Source organism: Thamnophis elegans, chromosome 1 (assembly GCF_009769535.1).
Source record: "Thamnophis elegans isolate rThaEle1 chromosome 1, rThaEle1.pri, whole genome shotgun sequence".
NCBI classification, from domain to species: domain Eukaryota; kingdom Metazoa; phylum Chordata; class Lepidosauria; order Squamata; family Colubridae; genus Thamnophis; species Thamnophis elegans.
The window spans coordinates 109,232,563-109,246,930 of NC_045541.1; the positions used below are offsets into that span (position 1 = coordinate 109,232,563).

Consider the following 14,368-nt stretch of genomic DNA (forward strand, 5'->3'; position numbering starts at 1 on the left):
CCAGTCAAGCCATCAAATTTCCTCTCAGTGAAGACCAAGAGGTTCAGACTCCAATTGCCACAAGTGTTTCACAAGGATCATTTCATTAACCTGCAACATGAAGCTTTTTCATACATTGACACAAAAATTTCTAGTGCAGGAGTGTTAAATTCAAGGCCTGGGGGACAGATTTGGCCCCCGGGGTGCTTAAACCTGGCCCGCAGGGCCGCCCTGGAACAGCAAAGGACTGGCCAACAGAGGGTTGTAGGAGGCCATTGGAGCAGAAAAGGGAGCATGCAATGGCTGCATGCGGCCATCCTGAGTTCCATTTTCACTGGCAGAATGCTCAAGCCACCACAGATGCCCTTGACACAAGTGATGTTGAGCTGGCCACACCTACTCCGGCCATGCCCATTCCAGTCCCCTGAGGCCAAATACAACCCTGATGCAGCCCTCAATGAAATCGAGTTTGACACCCCTACTCTACATATATTACAATGTACCATGAAATAAAAACTTCTTAAATAAAGCTTTTCTATGGAACAGAATGAGCTGCAAAATAGAGTTGTGATGCGGTCATTTCATTCTGCCACATAGCTGGTAGTACTTTTCATAACCAGGGCTTCATCTGATTTTATTTCTGGATTGATATGCAATACCATATCTAAGCTGATATCATCCAGGAAAGCCATCCCACTAGGAACGGTTATCCAAATCCTGCTCTTCATTTTCTATCATTAGATGATAGAAATGTGAAGGTGGGCAGTTCAAAAATGTATTAGGTAGACAGGCAGGCAGATGGAGAAGACAACTAGAGAGACAGATTAGACCAGTGGTAGTCAACCTGGTCCTTACCGCACACTAGTGGGCGTTCCAGCTTTCATGGTGGGAGGTAGGGGTTTTGTCCGATACTGAAACACTTTCCTTTTTAAAAAAAATTTAATTGACTTTTTTTTTAAAAATGTCATAGCATTATTTAAAAACATTTTCATTAGGTTTTCATAAAATCACCATTACTGTGGAACCAGTGGGCAGTTAGAAAATTTTACTACTAACAGTGATACAAAAGTGGGCGGTAGGTATAAAAAGGTTGACTACCCCCTGGATTAGACAGACAGACAATTTCCTTTCTCTTTTCCCTCCTTGTCTAGAAAGTCCTTGGCAAAACCTTCTTTGCCAAGTAAAGAGAGTTTGCTTGCCTGTTTGTGGTCTTTGCCACTCATTGCCTGACAGAGACGATTTAATCCGTCGTCTCTCCCTCAAGCAGCCTTCCAACCTGTCTTGCATGGCAAAATCTCATTTCATCACTGGTCCTGTCTAAATAGATAGGCATTGCCTCAGAAGCAATGCCTGCCAGAATATGAATGGGGGCAGGAATTCTTGGGACTAGTGCTACCCAAAGTTAGAAATCTCCAGCAAAGACTGCAAAACCAAGTAAACCAAGAGCCACAGTTGTCATTTACCTTGGTTTTAGGGGCGCTTCCTCCTGTTTTGGCTTTTTTGGCATCAGGTTTAGTCTCCACTGTGCTAGATAAATAATCTTCATTGGAACCTAAGGAATAATTTGATAGTTTACACTATATAGGCTTGGGATCAAAACTACCAACCCCCATTCTGCCAATTTACAAAACATGCTATAATTCTCAAGCTATACTTTAGCCTGTGGGCTGTGTTCCACTAGGGGGCTGTGAGGGGATTGCAACCAAGCTATGGAAACAGCCGGTGAGCACACACACATCCTCATTTGCACGAACAATGGGCGAGCGTGCACACTTCATTTGCATGAGTGGCAGATGCACATGTACAATGCTCGTGCAAATGGAGCTAGTGCATATGTGCTGGACACTTGCGCAGAACCATCCCCCAAATAAAAGTTTCTCAAGAAACTGGAATTCTCTCAAATAGGTTAACTGTAGAAAGATTACCTGATGCAGCTTGAGATTTGGCTGAAGCTGCTCCCACTGCTCTAGATGTCTTACTTGGTGGAGCAGGTTTGGCAGGCATATTGGCTTTAGCTTTTTCAAGCAGGGCCAGTACTTGATCTTTTGAAGCAGGCTATAGGGAAAAAAAAGAGTCCTTATGTATTTACGTTTAAACTACTTGATGAAATGACTACAAGCCAAACTTTCTTTTCTTTCCAGGTCTTTAAACAGAAATTAATTTTTGTAAACAGTTCCAGGCTTGTCAGCACACAGTACAGCAGGAATGGGCAACCCATGGTCCACGGGTTGTTTCCCACCACCCTGATACCGCACTGCAATGAATTATGTAGCAAAATGGCTATTTTTGATACCATTTTCACCTCTCTAACTTTCTAAAATATATTTGAACTACTTTTAAAATGGTTCAGTCATGTTACCAAAGTTGTGCCGTACCAACAGACGGTCCTAAAGATTTCCAGAGTTGCAGCCCAACTGCTCAAAAGCTTCCAACCCAAATTATCCAAGCTTATATAGATAAGAACCCACATGCAGACATTTAAGATTTCCCAGATTTCAATATCCCAATAATGAAAGCTATTTTGGAAGTTCTTAACTTCCCAGAAACTCATTCATGCTATTACTTGCATGTCTATATACCATTTGTCCTTGCCACTATTTATATTCCCCTTAGCTGTTTGGCCCTGTTGATTTTTTATTTAAGAAAATTTGTATGGCCACTCAATTCAATTTCAACGACTGGCTTGAGTGGTTTACATGGATAAAAATCCCATATAATGAACCTTGTTAAAACAAACAGTCAATTTATTAGTGTTTTCTGTACCTTCAATTTGCCAGTGGCTTTGGCCATCTTCTCAAAACCCAGATGCATCATAAAAAATGGAAGAGCATCCTGGGCCTTTTTACGGACATCTCCATTTCGATCCTCCAGGCAGGAGTACAGGTGAGGTACACATAAAACTAAGTCTGATGGGACAGCTCGGAGAGTGGGCAACTTGTCAGCGAGCCAACCTAAAAGCTAACATTAGGAAAGATTATTAGAAAGGAACACACTGTATTCTAAGTAATGATTATACAAATTTACATATGAATAATTATAACTGGTGGCATTTTGGGTCAACAGCCAATTAAACTGTATTAAAAATTAGATATCCACTAATCTACTAAAACTGATTTGAAAAATAAAAATGAATGGAAGGGAGCAACAGCTGACTAACAAGAAACAACAAAGAACAGGCCACTAGGGAGAACAAATAGAAACAGCATGTTACTTCCCTTCTCTCCCCACCCCCCTTAAAAAAAATAGAATAAAAGAGTTTTTAGGGAAGGAATTTTATGAAAGATTTTGAAAGGGACAATGAGGAGAAAGTAACCTATAGATGAAGATTTGATACATTCTTGGTCAGTTAGCACTCTCTCTCTTATAGTATTGGGACAATAACTAAGCAAATGGATGTAGAAACTGATTCAATATACTTCTTCCAACATTGTAATCAACTTTTAAGTCTTGGATTCTCTTTTAGAATGTTAACAACATACTGTAAGCTTTTTCACTAATTCAAAACCACCTGCCACAATGGGTGCAATTAGCCACAAATACCCACTTTCCAATGTCTTCATTTTTTATCTGCTCTCCTCAGAACCACTTCTACTCAGAGAACTGCCACATTTTGGCTTATGAACAGATGAGTTGAAACATAGTATATTGTGCCCAGACTGTTTTGCACATCTCTACTGAAATGACACTTCTTCCAAGATAATAGTAAAAAAGCAAACCAAATAATAAAAAAGGCAAACCATGACTAAAATCCTCACCTCTTGTCTTAGAAAAGGGTTCTCTTTCTTGAGTTCTTCTGACAAATCCTCCCCTTCCAACCATTCTTTCATTCCTGTCTGTTCCATCCAGGCATTTACTGTTGCTAGGGATGCTGCCCGTACATTGCTCTGGAAAGGGAGAGAGGCAAAATAAGATATAATATATACATACACAAAGACACACAGTTATCTATGTTCCAGAAAAGTGTAAAAATCAACCAGATAAGGTTCTCACATCTGTCTGTGTACCATTTATATTCACTACTGTGAAACAATCAGAGTTTAACACTTCAAAGAGAGGATAATCTTCCACTGAATCTCTGAGGTGCCAATTTAATGCAACACAAGGAATGCATGTGTTAAGTTTAAGAAGGTGCATACTCTCAGGAAACAGATCTTTCGAACCACTTTCCTTTATAATAGGATGGACAGTAAGTTAAATACAAATTCAATGGCTTCTCTGAATCCATATTTATTCTATCTGCATTTTGTCATTTTCAAATGGAAAGTCATTTGCTTTCCTTCAATTTCCTACAGACTCCAATAAGATGTAACAACACTACACCTTATTACCAATTTTTGAAGCTAGGCCATTAACATAGCATATGAGCAATTTTCATCTTCAGCAGTTTTATATGGCCTATTTCTGTGATGGCGAACCTATGGCACGCATGCCAGAGGTGGCACACAGAGCCCTCTCTATGGGCATGTGCGCAGTCGCCAGCTGCTCTTCTGGTTTCCAGTATACATAGCTGGTTTTTGTGGGTACTGGAGCGCCAGAAAAAACAGCCTGAAAATGGCCCCCAAACAGCCAAAAAACAGGCGATTTTGGGGCCGTTTTCAAGCTGTTTTTCAGGCTCTTTTCAGGTCATTTTCCGAGCTCTTTTTGGCCCAAAAACATTTCGAAAATGGCCCCAAAACGGCCTGAAAATGCCCCAAAACAGGCATCCGTGTGCCAGCTAACTGGTCTTTGGGTTTCCGGCATGCACGCGCATTCCAGTTTGGGCACTTAGTGCCAAAAAGGTTTGCCATCCCTGGCCTACTTTATCACTCAGCAACAAGTAAATTTAACAGAAAGTGTACAAATATTTGATGATGAAACATTCAGAATAAAGGAACTGGAAACGGACTTCTGAAGTCAAGTCCTTAAATTCAGGATTTCCAAGAGAGTACATAGCCAGCACATTTCTGCCAATGTCCATCCAGTATCTGATTTTCTTCCAATTCAACTTTCTCAATGAGAAACTAAAACTGTCATCATCTTTTGATTACATATGCAGAGCTTATGTGTATCATGGATAATATAATCTCGAAGAGTACTATCAAAATAGTACCCAGTCTTACCTTACTGTCTCCAAGAATTGTGATAATAGGAATTCCCAAATTTTTCACATGTTGCTTTATATTTGGGCCCATAGCAGTGGCCAGTTGCTGAAGGATGGTCAGTGTTTGTTGCACCTGAGTGGAAGGCAAAAGAACATGAAAAGTACCTAGGTTGAGAGCTTTCAATTTCTTAAAAAAACAACACAACAGTATCATTTCACAGCATCTGAATTTTTTTCGTAGCTTGAAGAATAAGATCTTAAACACAAAGACAACTTTGTACCTTAACCCAATCAAATGTAATAAGCTGCCACAAGCACTTCAAACTATAAAACCTGGAGGAAATGTGGTAAATTCACATAGGTAGATGTGCTGTTCAAAACAGGTGAGCAAAACTTTTGAAATCTCTGGCTTCCTCTGTTGTTAGCCTATCAAGATATAGGTTATAGGTAGTCCTCAACTTATGAACCACAATAAAGTCCAAAATTATGTTCCTATGTCATTGCAATCATTAAGAAAGATACCTACATGGTTGTCTTGTATAAACGACCACAATTACAACTTTTCCTCCTGCAATTGTTAAGTGACTGTGTGGTTCTTAAGAGAGCCTGGGGTGCCTCAGGGACTGGGTCTTCCAGGGCTGCTCTATCCCGAGGCATCTCTTGCACAACTTTCCACCAGATTGGGACCCACACCCTTGGGCCTCCTCTTCCTGTTGTGCCACACTCCATTTATCTCTTCCGGAGATGGTTTTTCCAAAAAAGAATCCCTCAAGACTGCCTTGTACCATTCAGGAAGTGGCTGCCATTCTCATCATCTCTCAGAAGGGTCAATTTTATTTGAGATTGCAAATGGTGACTGCCTCTAGAATGACCCAAGGTAGCCCCAGCAGGAAGGCCATGCATCATGTCAGTTGGGCACTCTTGGAAAGGTAATCTTTGGAGCAAGGCATAACAGGGTGAAGGAGGCTCAAGGATATATGGGACCCAGCAGGGCAGGCCCAAAGCTTGTGTGAACCCAGGAGGGAAAGATAGGCAAGTAGGGGTAGTTGTAGTGTCCCCATGGTGAGTTGTAAAGGCGAGAGGTTTGCCAAGCATCAGAATTCTGAATTCTGATTACATGACCGCATAATGCTACAGTGACTGTAACTTCAAGTACAGGTCATAAATCCCTTTGTTCAGCACTGTCATAATTTTGAACAATTGCTGAATGAATTATCGTTAAGTCGAGGACTACCTGTAAGGAAAAAATACTGGTGCAGAATTTCACATAAGGTTATGTATTTGTTTTAAAATACCTCCAAAATTCCCAATCAACAAGGACATAAACTTCCCTATAAAAAAATCTGCAGTATCCTTGTGGCCTCTCTGCCTACTATAATCTAATAAAAACTAATTAAGTTATTATTAAGAAACAATTCTAGCCAAAAAAATGTATTTTGCCGCATAAATGCATACAGAGGAATTTTAGGACAATACAAGTAAAATAGGGAAGCCAATTACACAAGACTAAATTGGAATAACATTCCAAACTCATTTTAAAAACTAAATTTGCTAACTTTTCTTTCAAAGAACATCGACTGTTCCATACTCACTGGAGCTGAGGAATAAATAAATTTAATAAACTTTAAACTTTATATTTAATAACTCATACAGGAGTTTATATTGCATTAGCTGTGGAAAGATATAAACCATATTTGAATATTTACCTAGAACCTCAAATTAAACTCCAATTTGATTTAAATCACAAGATTTTGATTCTCTATAATAGGCTTTCATGAGAAACAGAAGCACCATTAAGAGGAAACTACACAATCTCCCCAGCTGTGCTTTGGTGTATGTGCTACAAACAGATTAAACAAAGCTCAACTGTATTCTTCTGCATATTGTGGGAGAATGCATTTCCTTTACAGCAACCTCTCTGATGTTCATTGAATACAGCAGTACCATTTTCCCCAAGAGAACGAGATACATCAACACACAAGCTACAATTGTAAAACTATTTTATTACATAAAATAAATTAAATGGCAAGTAATGCTTAGTGACATTTTCATTTCGTTTGTTTACAAGATCTAAATTAAATTGGAATATAAAGGATAGAAGATGACTGACTGTAACAAATTTGTTACTCGTTTTAAGCATACCAGGATTTTATTGGAATCATTGAGACGACTCTTCAAGGCAGGTGCAAGTTCGCCTATATTTGGCTGTATGAATTTGGCTTCATTGACGATGCTGGTTACCTCATCCAGACCCTCCTTTCGGATTTTCCAGTTTTTATCACCAATCTTAGATACCAGCTCAGATGTGATCTTATCGCTGTAAAGAAAAGAAAACCCCAACAGCTCATCATCAATTTTCTTTAAACGGAAGGAACAAACTATAAGCATCTTAAGCAGTAACAGTCAAGACAGAAAATGCAAATGATAAAATATGTTTTAGATTGACAATTAAGGGCTCCATTTTTATCAGTGATTTATTAGGCAGCAAGAGCAATCCCATACAAGTCCTCCCAGCTGACAAGTTTTCTCCCCGTTTCCTTATAGTTGACACTGATAAGCTTTTAATACCAGATTAGCATAAATTTATTGGTTAAATCTGTACTATTCTGCCTCCTGTTCTGCTTTGTTATCATCTTATGGTATTTTAAGATGTTCTACAATTTTAAACATATTATATTTCAGAGGATTTAGCTATTATTCTTCTTTTAATTGCAAATTTCTTTTATATATATATTGTAAGAGGCCTGGACCTGTGTTTGAGATAGGGAGGGCAATGGGGGAGGCATATAAATCTATTAAATAAACTAAATATTTTATATTGTATTATTTTATATTCAGATTATATTTCATTATTTTACCAACTAGTATTCCTGCTTTGTCTTTCACCTGCAAGTCCTGTGCTGCTTCATTGGATTGTATGTCTTAAGAAACCTTAAATGTATATGCTAAGCAATGCCAATGGAGGTAGTCCTCGACTTACAACCACAATTGAGCCCAACTTTTCTGTTGCCAAGTGAAACATTCATTAAGTGGTATAGCCCCATTTTATGAATTTTCTTACAATAGTTGTTAAGGGAATCACTGTAGTTAAATTAATCAAACTACTGTTAAGTGAATCTGGCTTCACCATTGACTCTGCTTCTCAGAATCGCAAAGGGGGATAATATGACCCTGGAATACAGTAACCGTCATAAATAGGAGTCCAAAGTGGCTAGATAGAACCAGCTTTAGAATTAGCAATGGTAGTAAAGGAACAAGCAGTCAAGAAACATGCTGATTACCACTTGGAACCACCAAGGCTCAAATTATCCAGCTTCAGACATCTAATGAAAAGATCTGGATCTCTGAAGAAGATTTCAAGGCTAGGAGAGGAAGCCAAGCAGCAAGATGGATGGACTCAGTTACATTGGTGGCTTAGGGACAAATGATCATGGAGAAAGTCGCTAGGAGCCAATAATGACTGGATAGCTCACAGTCAATCAATCAACCAACCAACCAACCAATCAATTCCTGCTTTGGGTTTCCAAAAAAAGTAGCATAAAACCAAATCAAATAGAAACAAAGTATAAAAACCTGATATCAGCTCTAGGCAAGAGGTCCACGACATCATTCCCTGACTCCTCCTGTTCTTCTCCTTCCTCACCATCATCACTGCCAATATTGTGCCTTGTACTGCCTCGAGTTGCAGTAGGTGGTGTTTGTCCTTGCATCTGAAATGCATATATTTACCAAATTACTTTGCATTATTTTGATACGGAGCTTTTGGCATTTTAATTCATATGACTGTACAACGTTGTGTTGTGCTAATTAAAAATCATGCAAGTAATGCTTACAATGGAAGGATCAGATAAGATAGAGGTAGTCCTCAATTGCAATCACAATTGAGCCCAAAATTTATGTTGCTAAGTGAGAAATTTGTTAAGTGAGTTTTGCCCCATTTTATGACATTTTGTGCCATGTCTGTTAAGTGAATCTTTGCAGTTGTTAAATTAGTAACCCGGTTGTTAAGCAAATCTGGCTTCCCCATTGACTTTGCTTGTCAGAAGGTCGAAAAAGCTGATCACGTGATCCCAGGACACTGCAACGGTCATAAGTATGAACTAGTTGCCAAGCATCTGAATTTCGATCAGGTGGCAATGGGGATGCTGCAATGGTAGTAAGTGTGAAAAATGGTTATGTCATTTTTTTCAGTGGTGGTGTAACTTTGAAGGTCACTAAATGAATTGTCATAAGTCAAGGACTACCTGTATAGGCCATGACACTGTGTGATACACCAATGAACCTTCTGCTTATTTAGTATATTACCCAAATACTTAGCTTCTATCACCAATCAGTGAATTTTACAGTACACTAGTCTTGAAGAATACTCATATTAATAAAAGTTGAACGGGAAATTACATCTGAAACACTAGAACTCATCTTCAGTCAGTCATCAGCCAAAATGATCTTCTAAGATTATCTTAGCAGATTTCTCATTTATTTCACTGTGTAATTAGCAATGCTAAGAAAGATACTAAAGTCAGTCGAAATCAAATGTTTCAGCATTTCAAAGAAAACTTACTTTTTCAAACTCTGCGTCTATTTGGGAAAGAAGAGCAGGTTTCTCATCCTCAAAGAACATTCGTAAAGGGGGACCAACATACAGAAGCATGACGCCTAGTAAGGTTATGGCGGATGTCCTCACAGCCTATTAAATAGGACATTGAAATATTTAAGCTCAATATTGAGACAGTGAAATAATTTAATTTGAAAGGAAAAAAATACTCACGGGATTTGTAGCTCCAAGAGCTGTTTTAACATTGCTGATAAATGCCTTCACATTCAATCTGAGAGAGAAGACAATTAAGATTAGCCCAAAATAGCATAACATTATAGAGAACAGTGAAAAATATGACAACTTCTTACTCATTCTCAACCACTTTGTCAAAAGGTTATGAAATTTAAATGTGAGATCATACTACTGGCTATGATGGAGCTGCTTCTCAAAAGAATAGGTCACATCTTACATCTCAGAAAATGCATTTCTTAAAGAAATGACATCTGAATACTTTGCATCCAGCTCTGTATGTTTTCTTAGTATTTCCATGGACCATGGGGAAAGAAGGAAATTTGTCTCACATCATGCAAATGGACACAATAGTATTTTATTCCATTTTAAAAATCTGTTGGGAATTTCTGTAAAGCAGGTTTTGAATTTTTAAGGTATGCAAAGTGTATTCAAAATGATAAAAGCATATTATACTCCTTTTTTAAATCTCTACTGGAATCTAGTAATTTGTTATCAGACTTCAGCAGTCAGAAGCCATGGCAATAGAGTCTAGGGGCTACATTCAGTGATGGGTTCCAGCAGCCGCTACTGCTGGTTTGCTCAGGATCGTGCCATGCGCTGCTGCCTGATGTGCACTATGCGCACATGCACAGTACAATGAAAATTGCTCTGCACATGCACAGAAACCAAAAACTTGGCCATAGGCGCCACCAGGAGAACCATTTCAGCGGGGTGGCAGGCCTGGGTCGCTGCCAGTTCCAGCAACCAAGCCATGCCAAGCTACTACCGGTCCACTCAAACCGGTCTGAACCAGTAGGAACCCACCACTGGCTACATTACACCAATAGATTTCCAAATTCTAACTACATTGTATACAAACAAAAAAGAAACTACACGGAGGAAAAAGAGTACCAGACTGTACAAAACTAGTAAAATGGTTAGAAAGAACTTGGTTCACACATGCATGTAACTGATGTAGCAAACATAGATACATTCATCTTATCCAAAAATGTACAAATAATGTAAATTAGTACGGTTTCTATTTACATTATCTGTGTGCTAATACATCTTTTATGTCACAGTTATTTAGTAAACAGCATGTGCATATGAAAGCAGCACACTCTCTAATTTTGAGACTTACCCAGTAAACCCAAACTCTTTAATGGCATTTGAGAGCCAGTTTAAAGTTTCTGATTGATTCTTTGGATTCTTCTGGGAAAATGCCATGGACATAACCTAGAACGAAAACAAACTATTTGCAACGGATATAAATGAGCAATAGTTCTTGTGGTAAGTTTTTTTTTTTGAACATATCATATCTATGAAAAACAATATATGCACCTGCTCAGCAGTCCAAGGCAGCTGACAGGCTTCTGCTATTGCTGTTAGTGCTTCTTTGGCATTGCTCCCACATTTCACATCACCAATCTTATCCACAAGGCCATCCAGCACAATTTGTGCAGATGTTTTGGAAAAGGTTCCCTTTTGAGCAACCAAAGCAACGATATGAAGTTTTATCTGCATCACCTGCAAACAAGAAGAGGAGCCATTGCTATTTTCAAGCCAATGATCTACTGCACGGTAAGACTTCAGACCTACATTTTATCAAATATGACGAGTGCGTGCCTGCATTATCTACTAGGCACAACAGACACGTCCAGTGCAGACAAAACTTCCTACACCAAAAATGTTTTTTTTAAACTGCATGCCCTAAAAATAGCTATATTTGTTATTACTTTATTATGCATACATTCAAAACACATACATTATGACTTTTCCCTTGAAAAATACAAGTTCAGAGAATACCTTTATAACTGTGTGGAATCACCAGCTGAAGGAAAGGAGGCCCTTCTAGGGGGAGTAAAGAGACATTCCAGCTTAGGGTTGGTTTGGAGGAGCAAACATCAGAGGTCAAACCCATAGGCCTATATCTGCCATTTCCCAAGGGAAGGCAGACAGTCCGGTGAGATTCTTGTAATACAAGTGATCAACAATAAAATTATTTACTTGGGCCTACTTATGAGTTGTTCTGGTTGCTTGTGCCTCACAATAAGCTAGTATCCAGATATTATTGAAATGAAGATTCCCAAAGGCCTAGGTCCTAAAAAGCTTTTAATGCCGTTGAATTACAATTTAGACGTTTTTCACATACAGGCTAAATACAGATACTATAAATACTGACACAGCTCTCAGCTTCTTTCTTAATGTATATATTTGAATGCTTTATCTTAATTGTATTATTCTTGTTTAACAAGGTTCCAAATACCCATATTTTAATTAAACCTTAATGAGCTGTGTATTACATATGAACAAATAAAATAATATAACGAACATTATTATTATGCTGGATACAAATAAGAAATATAGATTAAGGTTCTTGCATAAAGTTTTGAAACGTAAATGGTAAAACCTACACATAAGGAATTCCAGGCTCAATTCTAAGATAACTGTGAAAACAAAGTTCATTAGTTATAAATTCAATGATAATAAAACTAACGCTAAAAATTAATATTGCTCTACCTGAAAATTGGTCTCTTTCCATCCAGGTTTCTTCGCCAACATTCTTACTAGAGCCTGGCAAGGCATTTCAGTTTTATCCATCAGCTCAACAGCCTTAAAGATGAAGAACAGTGTTAAACACTAAGAAATGCAGGGACATAAATACTGCTTAACTGCATTCTATAAATCTATATAGATTTGGACACATTTCATGTTTAGCATACATAAAAACCATAGTTCTTAAGATTATTTCTTTTCCCTTCATTAGATAATTTTGTAAAGAAATTACCTTTGGTTTTTGCAGTCTTCAAACCCAAAGCTGGATAAAAGTTGATTAAAAATGATCTAAGTTTGGGTCTGAAGATTGTAAATATTGCAAACATAAATTTAATCCGCACTATGTAAGAATTATTCTTTTTTTACAAATATATTTTACAAATATTTACAATCAAGCTTTATTTTGGAAACATATATTTTTATTTTCTGAAAAGAAATGTATAAGTGATAGGATGCTTGAACCAATTCTTATTTTTCAACAATAAGAATTAATTATTGTTGGCTGCCTCCCTGTATGAAACTGACTAGTTCAAATTTTACACAAATTAAGCCTTTAATGTGTTTTTTAAAAAGGATCAAATCTTGTCTAACAAACTTGTAGTATCCAGAATAATCTGAAAGTCACAAAATACACTCTGATGCTAAAGCTTCTGTGAAATGCCAAAATAAATTACTATGGAACAAACAAATATTTATAGGGGTGAGACACTTTTTAGAAGAACTTGTCATTATTACCTTTTGAAATTCTTCCATGCAAGCCAGCCTTTCTTTCCAATTGCCACTATCTAACTGCTGTATGCAAATTTCTGGAAGAACAGCCGAAGCCTTCTCCTCGCACATCTCTATCTATTAGCAAAGGAAAAATTGCATGCCTGTTAATAGCCTATTGGTATATTTCAAACATGTCTTTATTGGACTATTAGGCATTTTGACTTATATCAGGTTTGCTACAGCACGGAAACCTGGATTCAAAGGACACATGTTACTTCAGAGCACATAAGACATGTGCATGAAGTACCTATCAGTAATTTTTAGACCCAATGTATCTTTTCCTGCTTATGTGACTAGACTCTTGAATGGTGGGACAGCTGTTTCAAGTGGGCATGTATACATACCACTTTATTTTAAAATGGGCTTCATTCTATAGCACTCTTGGCATGCTCCTCAGGGCTGAGATACTTCCTTCAAGGATTCTGCTGAACTGCTATACAGTACATAGCACTTTCCCCATTATGAATATAAAGAAGACCAATAATTTGACATTTACATTAGGCAAATGTCTAAATGCTGAATCTTGTTTTAGAAATACTACATTTGAGAAGTTGAACTACAAGTGGCAAATGGCCAGTCATTGCCAACAAGTGATGTGCAAAATGATCTAGGCGTGAAATATGCTGTGCATAGATCAGCCAATTTGCTTCAGCCCGAAAGTGGGGAAAAGCATGAAAAAGCCAAGGACAGTAATCATAGTGGCTAAAGGAGACAGAAAAGGTGAAAAATTGGATAGGTTGTGGGAATATGCTGCTTAGAAAACAGCTATAGGGAGAAGGGAGTGTGCAGGCAGTGCATACTAGCCTTACTTGCCCCAATAAAATCATTTAGAATCTTGGATTTTGTTTCACCCAAAACTCCCAACAAAATGTTCCATGTTTTGTTTCTGCTGAACCACGATCAGTCTGAAACACTGTGGCAGAACTCCCAGGGTACAGTGTTTTGTTCAAGGTTCGAAACATAACATTTTCCAGTTTGTTCACATTCCTACTATCAAGTCAACTTAAATCATTTTGAGATCCTGAAAGAAAACATGCCCGCTAAGTTTATCAGCACACTCTAGCAAGATTTATAGAGCAAACAATATCTAATGTAAAATAAAATACTACAAAGAAATAAAACTGTCCCAAATGAAACACCGAATCTCATGCACATGTAACTGAATCACAACTACCATATTTTTCAGAGTGTAAAAGGCACCGGACTATAAGACG

General features: G+C 37.9%; 1 protein-coding gene across 1 annotated transcript in view; it reads right to left on the reverse strand.

Moving 5' to 3' along the window:
* Positions 1–14,368, reverse strand: part of CKAP5 (cytoskeleton associated protein 5) — a 71,838-nt gene that overhangs the window by 28,874 nt on the left and 28,596 nt on the right. The window contains 13 exon segments of the mRNA XM_032226966.1: positions 1,443–1,531; positions 1,905–2,034; positions 2,743–2,937; positions 3,735–3,863; positions 5,079–5,192; positions 7,202–7,376; positions 8,633–8,769; positions 9,621–9,746; positions 9,828–9,885; positions 10,969–11,063; positions 11,169–11,354; positions 12,348–12,440; positions 13,119–13,229. Coding sequence (XP_032082857.1) covers positions 1,443–1,531; positions 1,905–2,034; positions 2,743–2,937; positions 3,735–3,863; positions 5,079–5,192; positions 7,202–7,376; positions 8,633–8,769; positions 9,621–9,746; positions 9,828–9,885; positions 10,969–11,063; positions 11,169–11,354; positions 12,348–12,440; positions 13,119–13,229 — 1,638 coding nt within the window.